Source organism: Lampris incognitus, chromosome 8 (genome assembly GCF_029633865.1).
Source record: "Lampris incognitus isolate fLamInc1 chromosome 8, fLamInc1.hap2, whole genome shotgun sequence".
Lineage (NCBI taxonomy): Eukaryota > Metazoa > Chordata > Actinopteri > Lampriformes > Lampridae > Lampris > Lampris incognitus.
The window spans coordinates 60,873,176-60,885,954 of NC_079218.1; the positions used below are offsets into that span (position 1 = coordinate 60,873,176).

At 47.0% G+C, this 12,779-nt stretch overlaps 1 protein-coding gene across 7 annotated transcripts in view; it reads right to left on the bottom strand.

Moving 5' to 3' along the window:
• Positions 1-12,779, bottom strand: part of LOC130116659 (platelet-derived growth factor receptor beta-like) — a 143,236-nt gene that overhangs the window by 48,351 nt on the left and 82,106 nt on the right. For all 7 annotated transcript variants that reach the window (XM_056284639.1, XM_056284638.1, XM_056284641.1 and 4 more), the window contains 3 exons: positions 5,924-6,028; positions 5,545-5,655; positions 2,187-2,295 (listed from right to left, as the gene is read on the bottom strand). In XM_056284639.1, the coding sequence (XP_056140614.1) occupies positions 2,187-2,295; positions 5,545-5,655; positions 5,924-6,028 (325 nt within the window). The remainder of the gene's footprint in view (positions 1-2,186; positions 2,296-5,544; positions 5,656-5,923; positions 6,029-12,779) is intronic.

Genomic DNA, 12,779 nt, shown 5'->3' on the forward strand with positions numbered 1-12,779 from the left:
TTATATGCCCCACCCCTTAAAACAAGGGCCAACCTTGGGCCTCACTAGACAGGAGAGGGACTCAAATTTAGTGTTTTGATGAAAATAAAAGACTTCCACAGCTCAAAGCTCAAAACCAGTATCCTCATGTCCAACACTCTGCAGGTACATATACAGCTGATGGCTTTTCCCTCTTTGTTATAGCGAACACAAAGACCTGTGACAAAACCTTCAAAGAACACAGAGGACAGTGAAAATGCTGAAATTGCTCACACTTTAAACGACTTGGTCGACTACGTACCAGACCAAAATAAAACAAACCACTCTTGGTTAGATGAAACCCCCTGTGTGAAAACAGCTCCTTAATGAGAATGAAACAAAAGACAGAGAACCGCAGTAAAAACCGAAAGAAAAGGCCCTCAACTCACAAATCAAACTTCTGAGCAAAATGGGGGCGAGACCAGTGATTAGAGGGCCAGTTAGAGGTCACTCTAGGTGTGTGTCTTGGCCTAAATGAGTATTGGGAGGAGTGAGCGTGAGTCGGTGAGGTCAACGGCCTACGGTCCTCCAGATCCATCTCCAATTGTGAGACGCCAAGGCTCGCCGACTGTTCCAGGACTGCCGGGGGCTCCTCACTTTCCCCAACCGGAGGGCCAATGTCTTCCCCATTGCCAAAGAGGAAGTCGAACCTGTATTCCTCCTCCTCATCGACTCACCACAGTCAGTCTCCGCTGCTGTCAGAGAAGGATTTTGTGAAGATCGTGTATCACCTCCCCAAGTGAAGAAGGGTAGGGAGTTGGACACATGATAAACGAATTGTCTGAGACCCTAGACAACTTGTAATTCAAGTCCAACATCACTTGATCAATCCTGTAGGGACCCTTGTACAAGGAGGCCAATTTGGCAGTGAAACTGGCGGATGCATCAGAGCATGGATGATTTCTCAGCCGAACCAAGTCTCCAATCTCGAATGTCACCCGTCTTCTTTTCTTGTCATAGTGACATTCCTGCGTTTCATGAGAGCAGACAGCTCAGACTTGTTGACTTCCACAGTCTCTGGAGCAGGTTCCAGCTCAGGTTGCACCCACAGGTCCAGTGGCATGTTGAGATCCCTGCCATAAAGGAGGAAGGCAGGTGAATCACCCATGCTCTGATGAGGAGCTGTTTCCAGTGCAAAGGAGATAATTGAAAGGTGACGTTCCCACTTCGTGTGTCCCAACATAAGCTCTGCCTGCGGTCTTTATCATCTGATTCACTCTTTCAGTTTGGTTGGATTGCGGGTGGTAGGCTGTAGTCAGCCTGTGGGCAGTCCCCAACACCACCATGACTGACTCGAACATGTTGCTGATGAACTGGATACCCCTATCCGACAACAGGTGTTTTGGTGTGCCATGTCTGGCGAAGACCTCAGAAAGGAACGTAACAGCAGCCACATGAGCAGGTGCTTCACACACTGGGCAGAGCTCAACCCACTTAGTGAAATAGTCAACGAAGACGAGAATGTATTCGTTGCGCCGTAAAGACCTTGGAAGGGGCTTTGCAAAGTCAACTCCCATGAACTCCCAAGGGAAAGAGGCCACCACTGGTGGTAGGAATCCTCCAGGCTTACAGTTTGACAGCTTGCTGAACTGACATGTCGTACAAGTCAGCACGTATCTCTTAACATCACCTCTCATGCCAGGCCAGTACACCCGCTTTTGGAGGCGACCCTGGGTCTTTGCGATCCCAAGATGACCTGCCATAGGGTGGTCATGAAAGTATTCCACCAGGTTGCCACGGAGTGAGGTGGGCACATATAGACAGAGATCCTTACAGGGATGTAGGTGATATGAGGATCTCTTGTCTCTGAAGTAGACAAAGCCATCCTGAAGACAGAATTCAGGTGAATCAACACAGGAGCCACTGTCCAGCAGACCATGTAATGAACTGATGGTTGTGTCAGCGGCCTGTAGTGTACGCAACTGCTCCTTGTCCCCTTTTTCACCCACCAAAAAATCAAAAGATGAACGAAGTGAGGTTATAGGTGGCGTGTGTTAGAGAGGTGAAGTTATAGGGGGCGTGTCTTAACAGGGAAGTTAAAGGTGTGTGTCTTACGGAAGTGAAGTTATAGTTGTCTGTTTTACAGAAGTAAGGGTATGGGGGTGTGTCATAGAGAGGTGAGGTGATGGGGGGTGTCTTAAAGGTTTGAGTGCTGAAATGTTTCTGACCTCTTGTCTTGCGGCGATGTGTTGCTCTGCAGGAAGGTGTGTTTGTTGTGCTGCAGGTAGCCAACCAGGTCGCCATGACAACAGAATTCTGTAATCAGCAAAACTGGGCCTGGATGATAGGGGGATGGAGAGGGAAAATTATAATCTGTATGTTTAAAAGTAAGATAACGTTACACACACACACACAGATATTAAAACAGGACCTGAACAAGTTTACAAGAAAGTGAGCAAAGTGAAATAATACCAAAACCTGTACAACATGAGAGAAAAGAAAGAAAAGGGGAAAACACAGGAACAACTGCAACATCTGATATCACAAACTGAAACATCAGCAAATCAAAGTAAGGTCTGAGAAGCTCCTTTTAATGATGAATATTAAATTAGCGCTTGCCACACAACATTAACAACAGAGAAAATGCCAAGGGTGGTTAAGACTACTTTCTTGTGTGTGTTAAGAACTGGGTTAGGGTCCGCTTGCCCCGTGCTCCGTTCAGAGACCTGCTGCCCCCTGCAGGCTCTGTTAGAGCTTCCTGGTTGAGAAGTTACACAGTGATCCGTTGTACATCACATCAACGTAAGCATGGCTGTGTGCTTAGGCTAACAATGCGTACCTATTTGGCTAACATGGCGTGCAGTCATTTCCAGGGTTTCACTGGCGCCGCACATAGAGTGGCTTGCAAAAGTATTCATACCCCTTGAGCTTTTCCACATTTTGTCACGTTTCGACCACAAACATTCATATATTTTATTGGAATTTTATGTGAAAGACCAACACAAAGTGGCACACAATTGTGAAGTACAAAGAAAATTATACATGATTTAAAAAATGTTTTACAAATAAAAAACTGAAAAGTGCGGTGTGCAAAAGTATTCAGCCCCCCTGAGTCAATACTCTGTGGAACCGCCTTTTGCTGCAACTACAGCTGCAAGTCTTTTGGGGTATGTCTCTACCAGCTTTGCACATCTAGACTGACATTTTTGCCCATTCTTCTTTGCAAAACAGCTCAAGCTCAGTCAGATTAGATGGAGAGCGTTTGTGAACGGCAGTTTTCAGATCTTGCCACAGATTCTCAATTGGATTTAGGTCTGGACTTTGACTGGGCCATTCTAACACATGAATCTGTTTGTTTTAAACCAGTCCATTGTAGCCCGGGCTTTATGTTTAGGGTCGTTGTCCTGCTGGAAGGTGAACCTCTGGAGGCCCCAGTCTCAAGTCTTTTGCAGACTCCAACAGGTTTTCTTCCAAGATTGCCCTGTATTTGGCTCCATCCATCTTCCCATCAACTCTGACCATCTTCCCTGTCCCTGCTGAAGAGAAGCACCCCCAGAGCATGATGCTGCCACCACCATGTTTGACAGTGGGGATGGTGGTGTGTTCAGAGTGATGTGCAGTGTTAGTTTCCCGCCACACATAGCGTTTTGCATTTAGGCCAAAAAGTTGAATTTTGGTCTCATCTGACCAGAGCACCTTCTTCCACATGTTTGCTGTGTCCCCCACATGGCTTCTGGCAAACTGCAAACGGGACTTCTTATGGTTTTCTTTTAACAACGGCTTTCTTCTTGCCACTCTTCCATAAAGGCCAGATTTGTGCAGTGCATGACCAATAGTTGTCCTGTGGACAGATTCCCCCACCTGAGCTGTGGATCTCTGCAGTTCGTCCAGAGTCACCACAGGCCTCTTGGCTGCATCTCTGATCAGTGCTCTCCTTGTTCGGCCTGTAAGTTTAGGTGGACGGCCGTGTCTTGGTAGGTTTGCAGTTGTGCCATACTCTCTCCATTTCCGGATGATGGATTGAACAGTGCCCCGTGAGATGTTCAAAGCTTGGGAAATCTTTTTATAGCCTAACCCTGCTTTAAACTTCTCCACAGCTTTATCCCTGACCTGTCTGGTGTGTTCCTTGGACTTCATGATGCTGTTTGCTCCCCAATATTCCCTTAACAAACCTCTGAGGCCGTCACAGAACAGCTGTATTTGTCCTGAGATTAGATTACACACAGGTTGACTCTATTTAGTCATTAGGTCAACATTCGATCATTCAGCAATCATCAGGCAACTTCTGAAGGCAACTGGCTGCACTCAGAGAAAAGGGAGCTGAATACTTTTGCACACCGCACTTTTAAGTTTTTTATTTGTAAAAAATGTTTAACATCATGTATAATTTTCTTTGTACTTCACAATTGTGGGCCACGTTGTGTTGGTCTTTCACATAAAATTCCAATAAAATATATTCATGTTTGTGGTCGTAACGTGACAAAGTGTGGAAAAGCTCAAGGGGTATGAATACTTTTGCAAGCCACTGTACAGTGGTTTAGCATAGGGTGGCTAGCTGGTGCTCGGCTTTCAGGGTGATCACACTATTGCACGAGGATTCATGGGGATCTTCAACGTTGCCGTTTTTTAACGGATAGGAAGATTTATCGTTGCTTATTATAGCTTGTATTCATGTTCATGTGTATTTTCCCACATGTTTGGAAGAAAAAAAAGTCTGAGATCAAATAATTTGGCGGACACCCTCCAGTAAATCTGAGGACCCTGTAGGGGTCGCGGACCCCCTGTTGAAGATCTCTGGTCTACGCTGCACCAGGACAAGAGGTGTGGCGCTGCACCGCATGACGGCCCGGCTCTCTTTAAGGCTGTCCTTCTTCCTTCCTTCCTTCCTTCCCCTCAGTAAGCAGTACCTGCACTCGGCACCAGCCGCTAGTTAGAAACCCATCACAACAACCTGGGCTTCCCATCACGCTGGACTAGATACCAGGCAGACCGACTGCTTGCAGGGTTTCCAACAGACCTGAAGGACAAGTACGCAACTTAAGTAAACAGCGCCCTCTACTGTATACGGGCTTTTATACAGCAGCCCGCAACACGGAGCGCGTTTCAGTCCACATTGCTGACAACCCACCGTGACGTCATCAGCCCATCATGACATACGCTCATCACGACGTCATCAGCTCACGATGACGTCATCAGCTCACAGTCATGTCTGGATTTAAGTGTGAAAGTAACTTGATTTCTCTGATTTGTGTGAATGGTGTGTCCTTGTGTTAAGGCAGAGAGAGGCAGAGCACAAGAGTGTCATTGTGTTGTGTTGTGTTGAAACACACATGACAATAAAGTTGAACTTCAACATGAAACCTGCATATGCATGAAGTCTTTTCATCATCACTTCAAGTTCTTGGTAACTGACCTGATGACCCACCACAAGCACGGCAGACCGGTTTCTCTGCCTCTCTTTATCATTTTCCATCCTTTAAAGGAGTAGTAAATGTAAGGAGCGCACAAACACACACAAACACACACACACACACACACACACACACACACACACACACACACACACACACACACACACACACACACCTCCCTGGGTGCAGGCTCCCAGCAGATTGACGATGTTGATGTGAGGTCCAAGGTGACTGAGGACCTTTAGCTCCGACATCAGAGACCGGCCCTCGCTGACGCTAGCTGTAGCTGCACACACACACACACACACACACATAATACACACCACACAATAACACAAATCCAACACACAGACATGGAGACAAATATTTGTAAACAAGAAGTGAAACAAATAATGTTAATATTGTTAAAAATGGAAAGTGGAAGACACAGAGAGGGGAGACAGGAAGGTAGACAGACAGAAATGTAGAGAAAAAAAGCGAGAGAGAAAGGTGGACAGAGAGAGACAGAGACTCAGAGCTAGACAGATAGACAGGTAAGACAGACAGCTTCTCACATTTTAACATTTTCACAGCCACCTTGGTGGAGGAGTGGGGGGGCTGCAGACCATAGACCGTGGCCTCCACCACTCGTCCAAATGCCCCACTCCCCACTGTGTTGCCTGAGGGAGAGAGAGACAGACAGAGACAGAGACAGAGAGACAGACAGAGAGAGACTTTCAACAACAGTTTAATAAAAATGACAACAAAATTACAACACAAAGAGCAACATGGTCAGTAACACAAGACTGACAGAATGTAAATCATCTCAGGACACTCCCCAAGATCTCAGGACACTCCCCAAAACCTCAGGACACTCCCCAAGACCTCAGGACACTCCTCAAGACCTCAGGACACTCCCCAAGACCTCAGGACACTCTCCAAGACCGCAGGACACTCCCCAAGACCTCAGGATACTCTCCAAGACCTCAGGACACTCCCCAAGACCTCAGGACACTCCCCAAGATCTCAGGACACTCCCCAAAACCTCAGGACACTCCTCAAGACCTCAGGACACTCCTCAAGATCTCAGGACACTCCCCAAGACCTCAGGACACTCCCCAAGACCTCAGGACACTCCTCAAGATCTCAGGACACTCCCCAAGATCTCAGGACACTCCCCAAGACCTCAGGACACTCCCCAAGATCTCAGGACACCCCCCAAGACCTCATGACACTCCCCAAGATCTCAGGACACTCCCCAAAACCTCAGGACACTCCCCAAGACCTCAGGACACTCCTCAAGACCTCAGGACACTCCCCAAGACCTCAGGACACTCTCCAAGACCGCAGGACACTCCCCAAGACCTCAGGATACTCTCCAAGACCTCAGGACACTCCCCAAGACCTCAGGACACTCCCCAAGACCTCAGGACACTCCCCAAGACCTCAGGACACTCCCCAAGACCTCAGGACACTCTCCAAGACCTCAGGACACTCCCCAAGACCTCAGGACACTCCCCAAGACCTCAGGACACTCTCCAAGACCTCAGGACACTCCCCAAGATCAGCTCACCATCCACAACACAGCAAAGCACATCTTTACTACACCACACACTGCCAACACTTCCCACATCCTCCACCCATTTAAAGGAGCACAAATCTACTTTTAATGAGCTCTTAACATTTTTATAAACACAAAGACAGCAGCAGCATCATCCTCAGCTTCCTCCATCCTGTTTCTTCTGCTCAGGTACACAGTCATCTTTGCACTCCCCAGAACGACATTAAGAAGCTGCATGTGGCCTTGTTTTTCTGAGTTCCTATAGCCCAGAATGAACATGGGTTTGGAAAAGACCTCCCCAAACAACCAAAAACCTTTTCCAGTAATGTAAACAGTTGCAGCAGTCGACAACATTCCATGAAGCAATGAAAGACACTTTCACCATCAGAGCAAAATGGACACTCATGGCTAACCTCAGAATTAATACAGAGACAAAAGCATTAACAGCCACGACACCATGTAAGACCCTCCACTGCAGGTCTGCAGCTCTTTTGACCAATGGTGGTTTGTACAGCGCTCTCCACTCAGGACCAACACTGTCCCTCAGACCTAGGTGAGCCCTCCATGGGGTGTCAGGTTTACCATTCAATTTGTCCCTGTGCAGAACTTTAACATACATTTTGTACACTGACCTTCCATTTGGACCCCGAAAAGAAAACACAGAGGGAATCTCACGTTTTAAAAGAGGTCCTGTACAGTCCTTCAAATCTGGGGAAATGTTCATTGAAGGGAAAACATCCTTCTCGTCAGGTCTAACAGAACCATTATAATGCCGGACCAACAGCATCCGCTCACCACTTGTGAGAGCTTCTCTCCTTTTGGTAAGCAGCAGAGTGATGACGCGAGTTGATCTCAGCTCTAAGCGGGAGGCGAGAGGATCTGGATTGTCCAAGTCTGGGCCTGCAAGCTGAACCACATGTCCCAGAGTCACCATGTTCAACACACAGAACCGCCTCAGCAGAGTTGGCCTCACTTGACAGACTGCACTGAAACGGAAGCCATGTATGATTGGTTCCTGGAGCAGCCAAAACAAAGAGCTGTGTTGTTTTAGTCTCTCTATGCTTTAACAAGTTCCACACCTTGAACAGCCCACAGTAGAAGTCAGGTAGGTCCTTGATGTTAAGCTGTTTCAAGTCCATCAAAACCAAAGATCTGTCCAGTCCCAGGCCACCTAGCTGGCTCAGAATGGTGCAAGCCAGCAACCTCCACACTAACTCAACAGGACCATACAGAAACCTTTGCAGGAACAGGAAATGGAAGGTAGCCCCCCCTGCTGCTCAGGTGGATCAGGCCCTGTCTTCCTTCAACCCTCAGCAGGTACAGCATACACTCAGGCACCCAGTGCAGTTTGTCCCAGAAGAAGTCGACAAGAGGAGCTTGGTTCTTGGACAGCAGGCCTGGTGGGGGGGTCAACAATTGACAGGCGATGCCATAACATTGATGATATCAAGTTGTTGATGATCAGGACTCGACCTCTGTAGGACATCTCGGTTATGATCCCCTTCAACTTTGCCAACCGACCTTTGACCTTTTCAAGAACATTTTCCCAGTTTTTTAAGAACAACGGACTGATCACCCAGAAACACCCCTAGATATTTCCGCCTCCCCACCTTCCAAGTCAACCTCCCAGGCAAATGGAGCTTTTTCTCCAGTACAACCCCAACACTGACAGCCTCGCTTTTGATCCAGTTAACTTTGGCCGAAGATATTAAGCCAAACTGGACGATGTCCCTCTTCAACATGTCAATAGCCTGCTGTCTGTTCACCACAATTACTAGATCATCCGCATAGGCTGACAGTTTTAAGGGTGCACTGCAACCTGGGATAGTTATACCCCGAAGGTCAGATCTGAGTTTGTGTAACAATGGCTCAAATGCTAGGGAGTATAACATGCCCGAGAGGGCGCAGCCTTGTGTAATCTCCCTTTGCATTTGAAAAGGAGCACTCAAACCACCATTAATTTTCAGCACATTCTGAATGTCACAATACAGAACCTTAAGTTTGCTAATAAAGCCAGGACCAAAACCAAAGGCCCTCAATGTGAGCCAGAGATATTCATGCTCAACACGGTCAAAGGCTTTTTCTTGATCAATGGATATGATGCCGGCATTGAGGCCAAACAGCTTACAGATCTCTAAAAAGTCTCGAATCAGAATGATGTTAACTGAAATCAACCTGCCAGGTACACAGTAGGTCTGGTCACAATGAATCACCTGTCCCATCACTTTACTCAGTCTGGTTGCTAACAACTTTGAGAGGAGCTTATAATCAGTGCAAAGCAGTGACACAGGCCTCCAGTTTGTAATGGACTGTGGGTCACCTTTCTTGGGCAGCAAGGTGAGAACCGCCCGCCTGCAGCTCAATGGCAGACGCCGTCTGGCGAGACTGTCACTTAGCACCGCCAGCAGATCCGATCACTGACCAGAAAGATTTGTAAAAGCCAACAGGTAGACCATCAATACCAGGAGCTTTCCCACTCTACATTGCTCTGCCGGTCCACCTGAGGGAGATCGGTATAAAAACTCTGAGCCACTGCCTGCTCCTCTCTATGCTCACAGCTAAACAGGTTACTGTAGAAACTGACAGCACACTTGCGAATCGCAGTATGGTCAGTCAGCGCCTGCCCAGTGTCAGATCTTAAGCTGCGAATGAACTGCTTCTGTCCATTCTTACGCTCCAGGCCAAAGAAAAAGTGTGACGGGACATCCATCTGACCAAAGCGCCCTGAGCTGAAACACCCAGCAGGTTGGTCAAACGAGACTTTTTTGCTGCGAGTGCCTCAGTATGGTGTTGGTCCCCTGTGGCCTCAGCCAAGCCCTGGAGTTCCTCTACTTCAGACTCCAGAGCTTTCACTGAAGTCATTAAGGTTCGTGTGACATTCCGAGTGTAATGTTGACACAGTTGTCTTATTTGGACTTTTCCAATATCCCACCACAGTTGTACAGACACAAAATCTGATATTGTACTCTGGTGGTTTCTCCAAAAACAGACAAAAGTGTCCTTGAAGTTTCTATCCTCCAGTAAGGCTGTGTTAGAATGCCAATAGGCACTATTGGGTTTTACACATTTTATAAAGACAGAAACCATTACTAGTGAGTGGTCAGAAAAACCAACAAGGCTACAACTTTTGAACACATTAAACTGATGTTTCAAGCCTGGCCATAGACATCAAGTTATCCTTAACATGTGTCCAGGTGTATTGTCTCTGTTTGTCATGAAACCCTCTCCACACATCACACAGTTCATGAGCCTCAATAAGACGAACCAGACGACTGCGAGAGGCAGCATGAAGCTCTGCATGGTTCCTGTCCAACCTGCTGTCCTCAGTACAACTGAAATCTCCACCAATGAATAAATAGTCCTCACTGGTACAATTCTCAATAACCTCATCTAAAACATCCAGGAAGACTAACCTCTCCACTCCCACAACTGGAGCGTAGATATTAATAAACACCATTTTTACCTGTTCATACACTGCTGTTAATTTTAACCGGCAGCCTTTAATAACTTCCTCAGACTCGACAGACTGAGGAATAAAATTCCTGGAGAAAATAATACAAACTCCATCACTGTTACTGGTTTTGTCACTTAAAAAGGTCTCACCAGTCCATTCTGTCCTCCAGTCAGCCTCATTATCAGTGGTACTGTGTGTCTCTTGTACTAAAAGCACATCTAACTTTTTAAGGGCACACAGCTTGAAAAGAGAGGCCTTTTTCCCATCACCCCTTGCTCCATTTAAATTTAAGCTTCCCATTCTTATGTCTGCCATAATACAGAAAAGAGGTTGCACAACAGAAACAAGTCGACAGAGAAAGAATAAATTGAAAAACTTATTCATCATTCATCACCTAACTGCTTTTTGACTTTTTGAACTATTTTTTCAAACAAAAAGTTTCCTGTTCAGTGAAAGCTTCCTCCCCCAGACCACCAGGACTTCTCAGAAAAATATTGACTGAATCAAGGAAGAGTTGCAAATCAGGAAACACTTGGTCAACTTTTACATTTCTGGCCCCCTTAGTGTCCTGCAAGAACTTCCTAATACTCACGAGAGAGTCTCCAGTCTGTTTCTGAGTCCCCGTCTGCGAGACAGCCAGAGACTCCACATCACTGGCTTCATCACCTTCACTCTCATCCGACTGCAGACACCTACTCTGACGAGAAACCTTTGTCGCTATACTAGAAGGCGGAGACACCTCATCAGGTTTCCTCTTTTTATCCTTGACCTTAGAAAGGCCTTCCTTTACCAACATCACACATTCCTCCTCCAGAGAACATTCTGCTTCATTAGTTTAAGTCTGTGCGTCCATTACATAACAGGTAGTAGTATCTGTGGGACACTTTTCAACAACCTCTACAACAGTATTGTCCTGTGTAGGGCCCGGATCAGCAGCACCTGAACCCACAGCCCCTGAACTCGCCGAACCCGGATCGTCAGCAACTGAGCCAGCAGCCCCTGAACTCGCCGAACCCGGATCGTCAGCAACTGAGCCAGCAGCCCCTGCTTTAGCAGAACCCGGATCGGCAACACCCGAACCAGCAGTCTCTGGGTTAGCCGAACCAGGAACAGCAGCACCTGAACCAGCAGCCAGAAACTCGGCTTCCCTCTGGTTTCCTCCCTGCTGCGTTTCTTCCTGCTTTGAGCTTGGTGCTGCAGTCCCAGTCCACTCGGGGCCCTGTGCTGCCGTCTCACTCTCATCTGGCTCAGCAGTTGATTTCTCTGGACAGGAACGTATGAGATGACCCTCCATTCCGCAGCCAAGGCATTTCATTGTCTCTGATGATACATACACATCGTAGTCAAAACCATCAACTCTGAACTTCAAGATCAGATTTAGCTCCGCTTTGTTCCTCAGGACATAAAGACCTGCTGCCTTCTGAAGGTAACAGCATGTTTTAAAAGTGGAGACTCGCAGCTCAGATTGATCAGTTTTATAGGGGACATTAACTTTCCGTGTCTCGCCAGTTCTCTCCGCAGCATGTCGCTGCTAATGGACGGAGGGACTTTGGACAAAATGACCTTTTTGGTTGGATTGACCAGTGGCACCACCTGAACAAAGGTGTCCTGGATTACCACGCCTTGCTCCACATCCACGTTGACCTTGTCAATACTGTCGAGAAACACAACGACTCCACTATTCATCCTAGATGCTGACTTTACACCGTCATAACCAACGACTTTTCCGATTGTTAACCTCAATCTTCCACCGAGCACTTGAAGTTCAGACAGAGTTTAACTCCATGTCGGCGTGTGAGCTCTGTTTCAGTTCATGAATCTTTATTAGAAACAACTCAAAAGAACAGCGCACAGCATTATGGGTCTCAGATAACGTAACAGACCACTAGGTGTTGCTAAGTGCTCAATATCAACATCCATAACAAGCTCCTCCAGCCCCACGCCGCCGACTCCGCGAGTCTGCAGGACTCACAGCCGGGCCGGCCGAACCCGCTCCACTACCAAAACACACCACCACCACTACCACAACAAACCTGTCAAAATACAAACCCCCAAAAAACACCAAACAATGAAAAATAGAAAAGATAGAAAACGCCAAGAGGCGCACTCACTCACACTTCCGCTCCGCTTCGCTCTGAGAGAGACAGAGAGAGTTTCAGTCTTTTGCAAACTGCTTTGGCAATGGCATATTTTTTGTTCATGCCAATAGAGCTATTTGAATTTGACACAGAGACAGCGAGAGAGACATACAGACAGACAGACAGACAGACAGACAGACAGGCAGACAGACAGACAGACAGACAGACAGACAGACAGACAGACAGACAGAGACAGACAGACAGACAGAGACAGATAGAAATGTTTGATTTTCAAAAGCATATTTATTTAGTTTACATTAGAAACACATATAGTATGT